The 12,609-nt window shown below is 48.5% G+C and overlaps 1 protein-coding gene across 7 annotated transcripts in view; it reads right to left on the bottom strand.

The window, feature by feature from the left end:
- Window positions 1-12,609, bottom strand: part of Adarb1 (adenosine deaminase, RNA-specific, B1) — a 128,246-nt gene that overhangs the window by 42,682 nt on the left and 72,955 nt on the right. The window contains exon 1 of one of the 7 annotated variants that reach the window (XM_006256275.5): window positions 10,584-12,160. The exons of 4 other annotated variants lie outside the window; for them this stretch is intronic. In XM_006256275.5, the coding sequence (XP_006256337.1) occupies window positions 10,584-10,728 (145 nt within the window). In that variant the 5' untranslated portion in view covers window positions 10,729-12,160. Of the gene's footprint in view, window positions 1-10,395; window positions 10,420-10,583; window positions 12,161-12,609 lie in introns of those variants that run through there. 2 more of the 7 variants (XM_006256276.5, XM_039098454.2) reach the window with 2 other exon arrangements.

The following is a 12,609-nucleotide window of genomic DNA, read 5'->3' as shown; positions in this document are numbered from 1 at the left end:
GTTGTATATCGCCTAAACCAAAGGGCACAGATAAAAACAAAAACCAAACAAGAAAACAAATCCTGACAAAAGCAGTTCTCTCTGGTGAGAGGAAAACTCACGAAAAACTTTATGCCAGCAGAGCCCAGCCTGACCCCGTCCATGATGGTCTCTTAAGAGGAGTCTGGAGTCCAGGCAGGGGTGGAATGAGCCAAGCCTGAGGGGGAGTCACAAGGTTCACTCCCACCAGGCTGAGACAACTGTGTTCCCCACCTGGAAACCATCTACTGCTGCCACTGGAGCCCCTAGAAGGGGCAGTAAGAGGCCTTCTACCATGGCGAGTTTTATGCCAACTTGACACAAGCTAGAGTCATCAGTGAGGAAGAACCCTCAAGAAGGCTGTAGGCAAGTCTGCAGGGCATTTTCTTAATTAGTGATTGATGGGGCAGGGCATCACCTCTGGCCTGGTGGTCCTGGGTTCTATAAGAACGCTGTCTGACTAAGACACAGGGGGCAAGCCAGTTAGCAGCACCCCTCCATGACCTCTGCTTCAGCTCCTGCCTCCAGGTTCCTGCCCCACTCACCCCCTGCCCTCACTGTTTTTCCGAGGACTATGGACTGCTCTATGGAACTGTGATTAACCCTTTCCCTTTTGATCATGTTGTTATCACAGCAACGTTAATCCTAACTAAGATATCTTCTTGGTGGGAAGCAGCTGCAAGGTCCAGTGGGGTGCTGGACTTGTCCACACTTGCTGTAAGGCACTGTCCTCCTTTCTCTTATAGAGTGTGGTAAGCAGAACTGGACAAGATCCTGAGTCTCGTGATAATCACGTGAGCAAGTTCCAACCAAACAACAAAACACCCATTGGGCAGAGAATCTGGAGGATTCCAACAGTGAGGACAGTCAGTCTACAGGGATGAAGGCTTGTGGAGTAGCCAGGAAGAGAAATTAACACGGATTTCAGCCCTGGGAAAAGGGGTGAGAGGGAAGGCAAAAGCAGCTCTCTGGGGTAGAGGACAGCTAGGGCAGAGTCAGCAAGGGGCAGACAGCAGCGCACAGGACTCAGAGAGCTCAGAACAGACGGTCACAGAGAGCCTGGCAGTCTGGACAATGGTGCAGGAGTGGCCAGTGGGAGGACAGCCCTTCCACACAGAGGTGAGCCAGGAGAGAGGGAGACAACCCAGAACCTTGGCACAGCCCCTCGAATATGATCTCTAAATGAGTCGGGGACTTAAATGCAAAACACAGAACCATGAAACTTGTGGGAAAACCTTAAGGGGAACTGCTTGGGACCCAAGCAGAATTGTCAGACCCAAAAAGCCAGGGGAAAGTCAGGAAAGGGAAAGTTTATACACTGAACTTTAGAAACAAACCTGCTCTTATAGGCCCTGCTTAAAAAGTTAGGAGAAAACAGCTGAAAACCACACTGTGTGTGTGTGTGTGTGTGTGTGTGTGTGTGTGTGTGTGTGTGTGTGTGTGTGTGTGTGTGAAGGATGAGAAGGTCAACGGTAAAACAAATGTCCAATAAGAAAATAGATGTGAGTAAAAAAGAAGTCATTTGCCACAAAGACACATGGGTGGGAACGAAACACAGGCAAACATGTCCACCGTGCCTGGCTATGAGGAGATGTAGCTTCAGAGAGCAAGGCGCTTCTGGGAAGGGAGTACAGAGGAGCCAGGAGTCCAATAACTAAAGAGGACATGGCCATGCAACCCAGGAGCTGCGCTGAGGAGAACCAACTGATTCTCACGCTGCACAGGGATCTACACTATCTCAGAGGAATGTTTCCCTCAGAGTCGGGCAAAGGCACAGTTAGTCTAACTTCACTCCTTCTATGGTGAACCAGTTGTTGGTATGGGTGGGAGCTGGCTTGCTGCAGATGTCTTCTGCGGCGATGGACCCGGGGCACATGGGAGCGCAGCCCGATGAGGTCACCTGGCTTGCACAGGCTGCCTTACGGTCCTACTCTCACTGAAATTCTGTAAAGGACACGGAAAATGTCTCACAGTAGAAATAACTGTGCTGTGCCTGGTGGTGGGTGGGGGACCTGTGTGGCAAGAACAAGAGCTAGAATCCCTGCAGAGTGGAAGCCGGTGCCTACAAATGCCAACCCTTGTACCAAAGGTTTAAAGCAAAGTGGACGGAGGGAGGCGCCAAGTGTGGTTCAGCATTTCACGCGGCTGCTTCTTGCGGCCCGAAAGGAAGGTCTTATGGCTTCACCTATGAACAAGAATTAGAACCCCACTGAAAATCCCAACAGAAAAGAATTCCAGAAATGGGCTTTATTTGACTCAAAATAATTGCCTCATTTTTCACCATGCCTCCAGGGGTGGGCGGGGGAGAGGTAAGCTAAAGCTAGGAGGTAGTGGTGCGAAGACCTTTTGACTCAGTCAGCATCAGAAGAGCAGAGATCTGCATTTGACTCATGAATGGAGCCCCGGCTACCATTCTGACTGCTTCTCTAGCAGCTACAGTCAAGGTGTTTCTAATGGCAGTGCAAAAAAAGGGAAGGTAGGGGCTGGGGATTTAGCTCAGTGGTAGAGCGCTTACCTAGGAAGCGCAAGGCCCTGGGTTCAGTCCTCAGCTCCGGAAAAAAAAGAACCAAAAAAAAAAAAAAAAAAAGGGAAGGTAAGAACAGCCGTGCAACTTGACCTGTGGGGAGCATTCCAGGTGGGACACAAGAGCCCTGCCCCCGAAAGGGCCTCAGCTCACAGGGCTGAATGCCCAGGATAGAATGAAAAGCCCAGCATTAGAACACAACATGTTCAGAAACAACGCTTGGCAAAGATGGAGGGTTAACCATCACGCCCGAGTGAGCTTTCCCTCGATACATGCCACTCGTCTGCACCGTCCCTACCACTTAACAAGCACTACTGTGATTAAATTGGCAATGAATGATTCTTGTTATGTGTCTTTTTGTTAAAGGATATATTTATTATTTATATTATGTATGTGAGTACACTGTTGCTGTCTTCAGACACACCAGAAGAGGGCATCGGATCCCATTACAGATGGTTGTGAGCCACCATGTGGTTGCTGGGAATTGATCTCAGGGCCTCTGGAAGAGCAGTCGGTGCTCTTAACCACTGAGCCATCTGTCCAGCCCTGTGATGTATCTTTTTATAGACTCTTATGTTGCAAAACAAAAACACAAAAGTTTGTATTAACATCTCTATTAACCTCTGAAGCAGGCCTGTCTTCCCAGGAAGGTGAGGTGGTGTTAAAGGGAGGTCCCTCTCCCTTTAACAAACAGATATTCTAGGATAAAAGCGGGGGATGGGGGAGGGGAGGACATGCCTACATGGCTTCCTTATATCAAAGACACTCCAGAACCTGAATTTTTCTTCTGGGCTAGTGAAAATGTTATCCCTAAGAATACTAAAGCAATTACAGATAAAGGTGACTGGCAAACGTGAGGGCTAGGAAGCACTTCTGTCAGTAAAAACACTCAGAGGCACAAGTCTGGATCCCTGGCACACACAAAAACTAGATCCAGCAGTTCCTAACTTCAGTGCCGGGGGAGTGGGGACGGGTGGATTCCTGGAGCTCACGGTCGTCCGGCCTAACTAAATGGATGAGCTTCTAGTTCAGTGAGTGACCCTGTCTCAAAAAAACAAAAACAGTGGAGCCTAATAAAAGAAGACACCATGGATCCTGACTCTACACGCACACACACACGCCACACAAAGGTTAAGTGGCAAATAAACTTACTAATACCTGTTATGGATTTAATCACTTTCCATCTTTCCTCAAGAAAATACAGATTTTGAGAAGACCTTCACGTGTTCTTTACGTGTTCATCACCGTTGGTGATGTTTTCATATGAACCAAAACTTTAAAACCAGAGTTTTGAAAGACTATTTGCATTGAGTCTTCACATATGCAAGCAGTAAGCACGACTCGAGGATAATATTATGGCCGTAGCAGCAAAACAAAGCACCTAAGTGATGACTTGATTATTTAAAATGGTTCCTGAGATACAAATGTCTCCCAACGCCTAAAGGGAAACAAGCGGCAATTCAACAGGTGAAGCACGCGTCAGAAAATGAAAAGCCCTTCGTGACTGGTAGTTTGCTTTTGATATCACCTAGCGAAATGACACCATTAAGGTTTCCAGAAATATTCAGCTTTCCTTTCTAGAAAGCCACCCACGTACTATGATGCTCAGCTAACTCCCGCAGAGTCCGTATGTACTGAGGAGGTGGTGGCGGGCTGTGTGAGCGAGTAAGGACTGGACACAGCATCTCAGCAGGTGTGTGTGTACAGTACAATGCGGGGGAGAAACTACAGCCAGGGTAGCTAGGCACAGCATTCCTCATGCTGAGTGGAATGTCAACACTGGTAACCCATGGGGCAGGAGACAAAGAGCCGAGGGCAGCAGCTGAGCGCACCACCACACGCCATCAGCTCAGGAGGACCTGGTGCAGGTTATGACACCCGGTAAGGGTAGAGACAAACAGCAAAGGTAACAGAAAACATGGGAAGGAGAGTAGTGGTAGGGTGCAGGTCTCGCTCCTTCCATTAAAAGCCTCCCACCCAGGTAGCAGGTGAGTCATTGGTGGGTCAGGCACAGGTCAATTGTGTGAAGAGGCTCAGCTACTGGTGGGTAAAACCTGACAGGGGTGAGTGCAGAGGAGGATGCTGAGAAAGGAGTGACCCTGCAAGGGCTGGCCTCTCCAAGGGACCTCAAGTGCTCACTTAGTTAGAAACTGGACCAACACAAATGAGTATAAACCTGCGTCATCTTGAGGGTCCCACCTCTCACACGCAGCAGATGCTTAAGGCAGACCACCATCTACAGTCCACCCAGGACTTTTCCTTCTCATGCCTGCCACATCTTGTACTGCCAGTTCCCTCAAAGTCCAGCCTCTGCCCTCACAGTATCCAGGGTGGCCTCTTTGTAAACCAGAAATACCCTGAAGCACAAGCCCCCAGGCTCACACACATCCCAGTGTGCCCCATCATGGCCCACCAGAGCCTCTCCTCATGGGCTGCTGGCTGTGCTGCTGTCCCAGGCTGGGCCACTCAGCCTGACTTAATGTATCATCTTGAGTGACAACTGCTATGACGCCTCTGAGCCTCGCTGACCTATTTTGCTGTATTGTTTCCTCCTCACAATCAGTACCAGGGGTGTGCTGGCACCTTAGACTTTAGCTGGATACAAATACAGGTTCACTCTGGATGAAAGCTGTTTGGATGAATACTCAAGGAGTGGGGACGCACCACCCCTCCGGCCGCCCTCACCACACTTCCGTCTGCCCGTCTCTGATAAACCACATCGTCTGACATCCCCATCTACCTTTCTTTGGTCTCCAAGCACCTCCCATCAATGGCTTCTGCTTCTTTTTCACTGGTTTAATACCAGGTTCCTTTAGACGCCTGGATATGGTTTCTCCAAGTGGGGATCCGCAATGCTTTCTCCCAAATTACTGCAGGGCTCTCGCCTCCTCTCAGAACAAGGCCAGGTCAAAACACCTACTCAGAGAGACATCCGTCACCATCCCATGCAGGTGCTGCTCCCACTCCAGGCAGGGTGTGTCTGTGGCTTGCTGACTGTCTGTCTGTCTCCCTCCTTGCATGGCTAAAGCCCACATGGGTAAAGCAGGCTTCACCTCCTTAGCCGTCTTCTAGTACCTGCCAGCCCAGTGAGGATGGGCTGAGCTCTGCTCTTCCTAGCTCTGTTCGACTCCTCGCAATGTGTGCGCTAGATACAGAGGCGAGCTGTTAGCCTGCACAGCCACAGTCGCGACCCTCAACTCCCCACTGTCACGTGACTGCTTCAGCTGTCTCCTCCAAGGAACTCCTGGGGTGCTTAGCTGTGTTTGGGATGGTGCCTGCTGCTTTTACGTTGGCTCATGGTTAAAACAGCCACACGCCACCCTTTACCAAAAGAGAAAACACGGGTTTCGACAATTATTCCCATTTTGAAATATTTACTGAATATTTGTCCAAATGCCGACTGGCCACACTAAGTAAACACTCCCCCCTGTGCCTTGACACGAACAGCGGGGCTGTGTGGCTCAGTGTGGCTGAGCACCAGCGGAGTTGATCAAGAACGTCGGGTAGCAGCACGGTCAATAGCGTTGTATAGAACAGGCAAGTATGGGGTGACCATAGTGAGGACCAGAGTCCCAGTGCCCCACCAGCTCCGCTTTCCTCAGCGTGACATCTACACCTGTGACTTCCCTCCCCAGGAGACGCCACACATGCTTATTGCCGAGATAGAACCGCAGGTACTAATGGCCTCGGAAGCCCAGGGCCAGCATCTCCTCTGGGCACCCCAGATCCGCACACGTAAGCGGCATCTCATCTGCGGCACCTGCCCAGCCGCCAGCCTACAAACCCCATGAAGAGCTCAGAGCTTGGTCTCTGTCTGTGACATAAACCCCAGCACTTCCCAGGGCACACGAGGTGGGTCTACAATCAGGGCGCCCTCATTCCTGATCACATCTGTGCTCACTGGACCGAGGGGCCTTGGGAGAGCACATCAGTCACGTCTGCTTCTTGTGTGCCAAGTCTATACACACTTGACAGTGTTTGGCTGCAAACTGAGGTCCTTAACCTGGAAGGGGTTCTAAGCGGAAAGGATCAAAGGGCAAGGCAGGGTCAGACACAGTTTAAACAGTGTGTTCCAGGTACCTTTCCTTTATCTTCGCTGGAGGACATAAATTCTCTGCTGTTCAGGTCTCTCTCTAGCAGATACCAGTCAGAGTCTGAGGTATGCAGGGTGGTGGCTGGTGGGGGTGCTGGAGTCTGACCCGGCTTGATCAGTGGCACGCCTTCCTCATGGAGAGAGTGTGCGTGGGGGGTTGCAGGCCACACTGAGTGGGACCTTGAGATTTAGCGCCCAAATGGCCTGCATACAGTGAGTGCTCCTGTCAATTTAAATAGATTTCAGCAAGAAGCCAGGCCAGCAGAGCCTGCAGTCGCGCTTCTTCATGCCCCTGGCCTGTGACTATTTTTGGTGAGTTAGGAAATTGATGATGATAGAACCCTGGACAGTGCTGACCACAGTCAGCAGACCCAGACGGCTGTACCTGCCATGTGATCTCAAGATCCCTGACTCTGGCTGATTATCTCAGGAAAATTCCAATAATCCCTAAATGAATGCATTCGCATCACACTTCAACTTGTTTTCGGTTATGTTCCAGATACACATGTAAATGGAGCTTAAATTTATGAGCATAATGACCCAAAATGAGGTAATAAACCCGAGTTCCACCTGTGTAGTTAGAGAAACCAAATCCAGCCCATTCTCTTTAGGAAGAACATTTACTGTAACCAAATGATAAAACAGAGTATAAAATACTTAGCATGTAGTTTAAAACCTCACAATAAGTTAAAGCTATATTCAGAAAAATTTTAACAAGTATGAATATTAGACACATGAAATCTAGAATATTCTGCTTATATTTAATTAGTTCTCCTTCCCACGGGACAACTAAACAGAGCAAAGCCACAGAAAATGTTTCTAAAACTGCATTTTCAATATTAGCATTTACACTGGGAATTGGCATTACTGAGATTTATTCTGGACCCAATTTCTGTAACATTCCAAGTGTGACTCAGTATTTCAGTTGCTAAACTGGAATGTGTTGCTGCCACGGATGCGTCCTCTCTGAGAGGAGCTCTTGCCCTGCCATCAAGGCCCTCCCTTGTGCCTTGAAGCTGCCAGCTTCACAAATGCAATGAGACATACATCATATCTGCCACAGCACATTCCAGAAAATCTGAGCTATCTACCCACTTTTGTGTGTGTGTGTGTGTGTGTGTGTGTGTGTGTGTGTGTGTGTGTACTTGTACGTGTGTGGAAAGTTGTCAGTGGCAACTTTCTACACTTGAGGCCCTCTCATAGCTGACGTCACACACAAGATTTCATATGGTCCATTCCAGAGCAAGCCTTCAGCCTGACAGTCAAGGGCACCATTGTTACTACTGAAACTACTGAAACATATAAAGCTCTGATGCTGGGATGCAGAAGCTCCCTGTGGGCCCTTGTTAAGATAGGTGGGCAGATACAGAGACGGGTTAGTGGCACTCCACCCCACACCCCAACCCTTGCCTTGTTCTTCATCTCTCAAAAGATCCCCTCTGTCTGAACTCAAGCTGAGGCTAAGGGGAAGGCTCCTTGACAGCATCTCGGGGCTCATGGCCAGCTGTCCTCTTCACACTGAGCAGGGAAGGATGCTCTGAGTCTCGGGATTATTTTCCGTCAGCACTCAGAGTACGTGCTTCTGCTGAGCTGGAGTCTCCTCTACGATGTGCCCAACCCCCCCTCATTTCTCCACCCTGGAAACCAGGCAGAAGAGGATGGCTTCAGATCGAGGCACCCGATGATGGCCTTTGGATATGTGCAGAAGAGCTGGGAGCAGACTAAAGATGCTCTCACGTTTGAGGCAAACGAAAGACTCAGAGAGGAAGCAAAAGGACGGGACACAGACATGGGACCTTACGCATACAATGTGGTGGTGATCGTGGGGGAATCTGGCAAAGGAGCACCTCTGAATTTCGGCTCACCCCAGCCTACATGGTGGCTGGCAACTGACTCCTGATCAGACGTTAATGGGTCTTACAGTCTGACCATGCCAAAGGCTCCTCTCAGGCCTTGTCAGAAGCATCTGCCTGGCCAGCACCAGGACTAAACAGCTTTCCTTCTCATGAGACTTTCTGCAGTGCACACAAGCTAACCACTGTTTGTCCTGTGGGGGGCAGAGCAGCCACACAGTAAATGAAGGAGGGAGGGAGAAAAATCACCGAAAATGTATTGTCACAGTTCAACAAGCAGCTTGTCACTACAATTTCACCACAGAACTAAAAATTTAAAAGCATGTATTTTTTTTTTTGGCCCAATTGATAAGATATGATTGCCCTCCTAAACATACAAAGCCCAATACACATCCATCTCTTTAAAACATTCGTAACAACCTATAAAGATACAATGTGGAATCTTAACATCACCTGCCATATTGTCCTGCCACAGCTTCTCTCTAAAAGCATGTATTATCCTGGTCTTAGAAAAACACAATTCATTACACACAATCTTAAAGTATTTCAAAAGCTCACACTTCCGATCTTAAGTAACTATGGTGTAACTACATGTCCAGCCTTCACAGCCTCCGTGGCTTTAGACGTGTTTGCTTCTTCAGTTTCACAGACGTATTATAAACCACCAAGAGCATGTGCTACTACTATACACAGTCACGCTGCTCAGTAACCGACAGTGAGCTGATTTAGAAGCCTGGCTGGAGGCAAAGTACCATCCTATACAGGCCTAGCTGTAGCTGGGTGATGCTCTACTCTTTAAGATGCTAGTCCGAAGAAGGCATCTCACAGCAGAGCTTTCCCTGCAGCTGACACAGCTCCACAGTACTTAGGAAGGTTCCCGAGCTGGGACTGCAGGGAATCCAAAGACTGTGGTCAAAACTAGGCTGGGATGTGCCAACATTCTCCCAGCTAGGTGGCTCAGGCTGAGGGTCTGCAGAACAAGTGGCATTTCTAAACTGGGCTAATGGACCAGCACTCCCCATACTTTTGCTTCTGTGCTCTTGACTGGCATTGTGACTTCCTATCTTACAAAACTCGACTGAAGGTACAAAGGCGAGCAGGATTGGACTCTTCTAAGAGGACAGCAAGGAGGAAATAAATCGGGTTTGAGCTTCCCTTTGTTCTATCTATATGGTAGTAAAAACAGCACACGCACTTTGCCCACTAGGGCGTAGGGACCGTGATGTCCTTCTGATATACCCCAACGTTCTATCAAGCACTCCTGTTTTACACTGAACAAACTACAAAGACTGCTGGCTCTAAAACTGATGTCTTCTTCATCCTTTAAAAAAAAACTCTAGCTCATTTTGTTTCCTGAGGCATTACCACTGCTGGCTACAGAGTGGTAGTATAATATTTCCAATTATATGAAGACGGTGACTGTTGATAGCTTGTATGGAATGTTTTACCTCTAAAAGCTAATGGTTTAAAATTTTTATAGTAGTGGACGCTGTCTATGCCCTGGAGGGCACATGATGTTTTTACTACTACGAAAACTTTTGAATCCTAGTTAAAAAAAAAAAAAAAAAAGAAACATCTATGGACTTTAATGTCTTAAAACAGAGTGGAATTAAGTACTGAAATAAGCCAGGTGCTGACTGTGAAGGGCTTATCCCTGCTTCTGCAGAAGGAAAGTATTTCCACAGTAACAGCTATGGTCTTGCCCTCCCAGTGTAATAAGCACATTTAGGGCAAAAGAGGCACGGATGGCGAGCAGCAGCAAGAGCGAGCGGTCCAGCGGTCCTTACGAATCACCTTTGTACAGAGAAGCCTTGTAATGCTAATGCATCAAACTTCCACAGCTCCACAAACACCCTTCCAAAAGCACCCTGCAGACCGAGGCTGAAAGGACCCCTGCTCACACTTACAAAGGCATCTTCAAAGCTTCCATTGTCAGCATGTCCTATCAAATTCCATAAAGTATCAGCGAGAGAGAGGCATTCAAGTCAACAGTGAAACAGAGAAGCCAGCACTGGAAGGCTGAGCCACAGGCAGCCTACCCCAGAAGGCGCTATGGTGTGGCTTGCAGACTCCACCTACGTGTCCAAGTAATTACCTTTCCTTTCCGAGCGCTTCTTGCGCCTCCTCTTATACCGACGCCCCACGATGCTGAAGAAGGCACCCGAAGTCAAAGTCCCCAAGCCCGGTGATGCCATAGGGACCGACAAGTGGCTGCCAGCCCCTGCTAGTCCCAAGCTCATTCCGCGTCCCTTGGTCACTCAGCAATAACACAGAGGATTATTTCAGGGCATAAAGCTGAGGCTGAGGCGACAGCCACCCCTGCCGGCAGGATGCAAGGGACCGACTGCTCCTCTGTCTCATTCATCAAGCCTCAGAATTAGGCAGAACTGGGTTGAATGGGACCCAAACACACAATGATTCCCTCACTTACCACCCAGAGAGTGGCACGTGACAGTTAACCCTCAAAGCACAGGGTGGGAAGGAGAGAAATGCAGCACCTGCGAACCTTTCTGGGAAAACAGTCTCCTGCCACAAACATCAAAGTCCCGTCTCAATGAAAACTACATTGGGGATGAATGCACCGATGGTAGAGAAGGTTTGTGGAGTAAGAGCTGGGGGGGAAAACAAACAAAAATGGGGAGCCGCAAAGTGCGATGCGGACGGGGTGATCATGGGTGACGAGGGGTCACGAACATGCCAGGGAACTGTGAGCTCAGCTGGCCAGAGAGTCCCCAGGACAAGTCCACCTTCAGACACAATCTCTCAGGTGCCTCCTCCTCTTTTCTGTCATGTGCTTGGGACCAGTGCTGACCTGGTTCATTCGAGAGTGTAGATCATGGTCATTGAGGAAGGGTGCTCAAGGATTTGTGTTCCATGACGCCCTGGGCTCTAACACACAAAACCAGCCCAGCCTACAACAGCATTCTGACTGGCAGGCCTATGTCCCACAGACATATATACACAAATATATACAATACACACACACACACACACACACACACGTCACACGTCCATAACTTACATACAATACATACACATACACACACACACAAAGTCACCCATCCATAACTCACATACAATACACACACACACACACACATACACACACACACATACACAAGACACACATCCACAACTTGCATGTATAAGCTTATACGAGTATACACAGATGCACAGGGACATACACACATGAGTATACATGCACAGCACACAGCACATGGTACCTCTGTCGCTCAGGAGCCAACAGTGATGCTGGCCCAGCAACCCCACAGCCCTAACACTGCTCCAGACAGACAGACGCTGCCAGACTCCAGGATACTTGCCACTGCCTCCCAGCCCCGGGTCCCTGCGTGGAGTGCTTTGCAGAAGAACTGTCAGGAGTATTACTGATGTGGACTATGTGGGTAGAGAAAACACACGTGTCTGTTCTCTCCTGGTACCTCGCACGGTATAAAAGGAACCTTCACCCACAGAGCTCGGCATCCGTTCACAACCGGTCAGTCTCAAGGCACATGAGTTAAGGGTGACACTGGCAGCCGCATGGGAGCCGTCTGGATTTGAACACGCATGACCGTGTTTTCCATGCGAGAAACACCTACTCTACACGGCAGCTACACGAACACTGCATAACAGAGCCACCAGCAGCTTTTGTCTTTGCAGAACTGTCCATCTGACCTGACAAACCTAAGTTACTTAAGTAATTTTGACACAACAGTTATTTTACAACTTTTAACAATTAAAAATATTTTTTAAAAAATGTGAAAGATCCTACTTTGCTTAAACATACAGCACTCTGGAAAGATATGTACAGACCTTGTATTTGTATTTTATTTTTTAATCCTTTAGATAAAGAGCCCACATATTTCTTCTGTAAAGGGCCAGACAGGCAGTAAGGCTGTGTCTCTACTGCACTTTTTGTCTTGTTTTAATCTTTAAAAACTCTCTTAAAATGGATAAAAATATGCTATGGCCTAGCTGCCAACACTCCTTTAGGTAGTGCTACCAACAAAAACATCACGTCTTGATCCACCATTCGTTCCAACATGAGTAAGCTTTCCACAGAATGCGCAGACATGTGTGGCTGCAGCTGATTCAGACGTCTCTGCTATCTCGCCAACTTT

This window comes from Rattus norvegicus, chromosome 20 (genome assembly GCF_036323735.1).
Source record: "Rattus norvegicus strain BN/NHsdMcwi chromosome 20, GRCr8, whole genome shotgun sequence".
Classification (NCBI taxonomy): Eukaryota; Metazoa; Chordata; class Mammalia; order Rodentia; family Muridae; genus Rattus; species Rattus norvegicus.
Note: the sequence above shows the minus strand (reverse complement) of the source record. Positions and strands in the feature narration are given on the sequence as shown.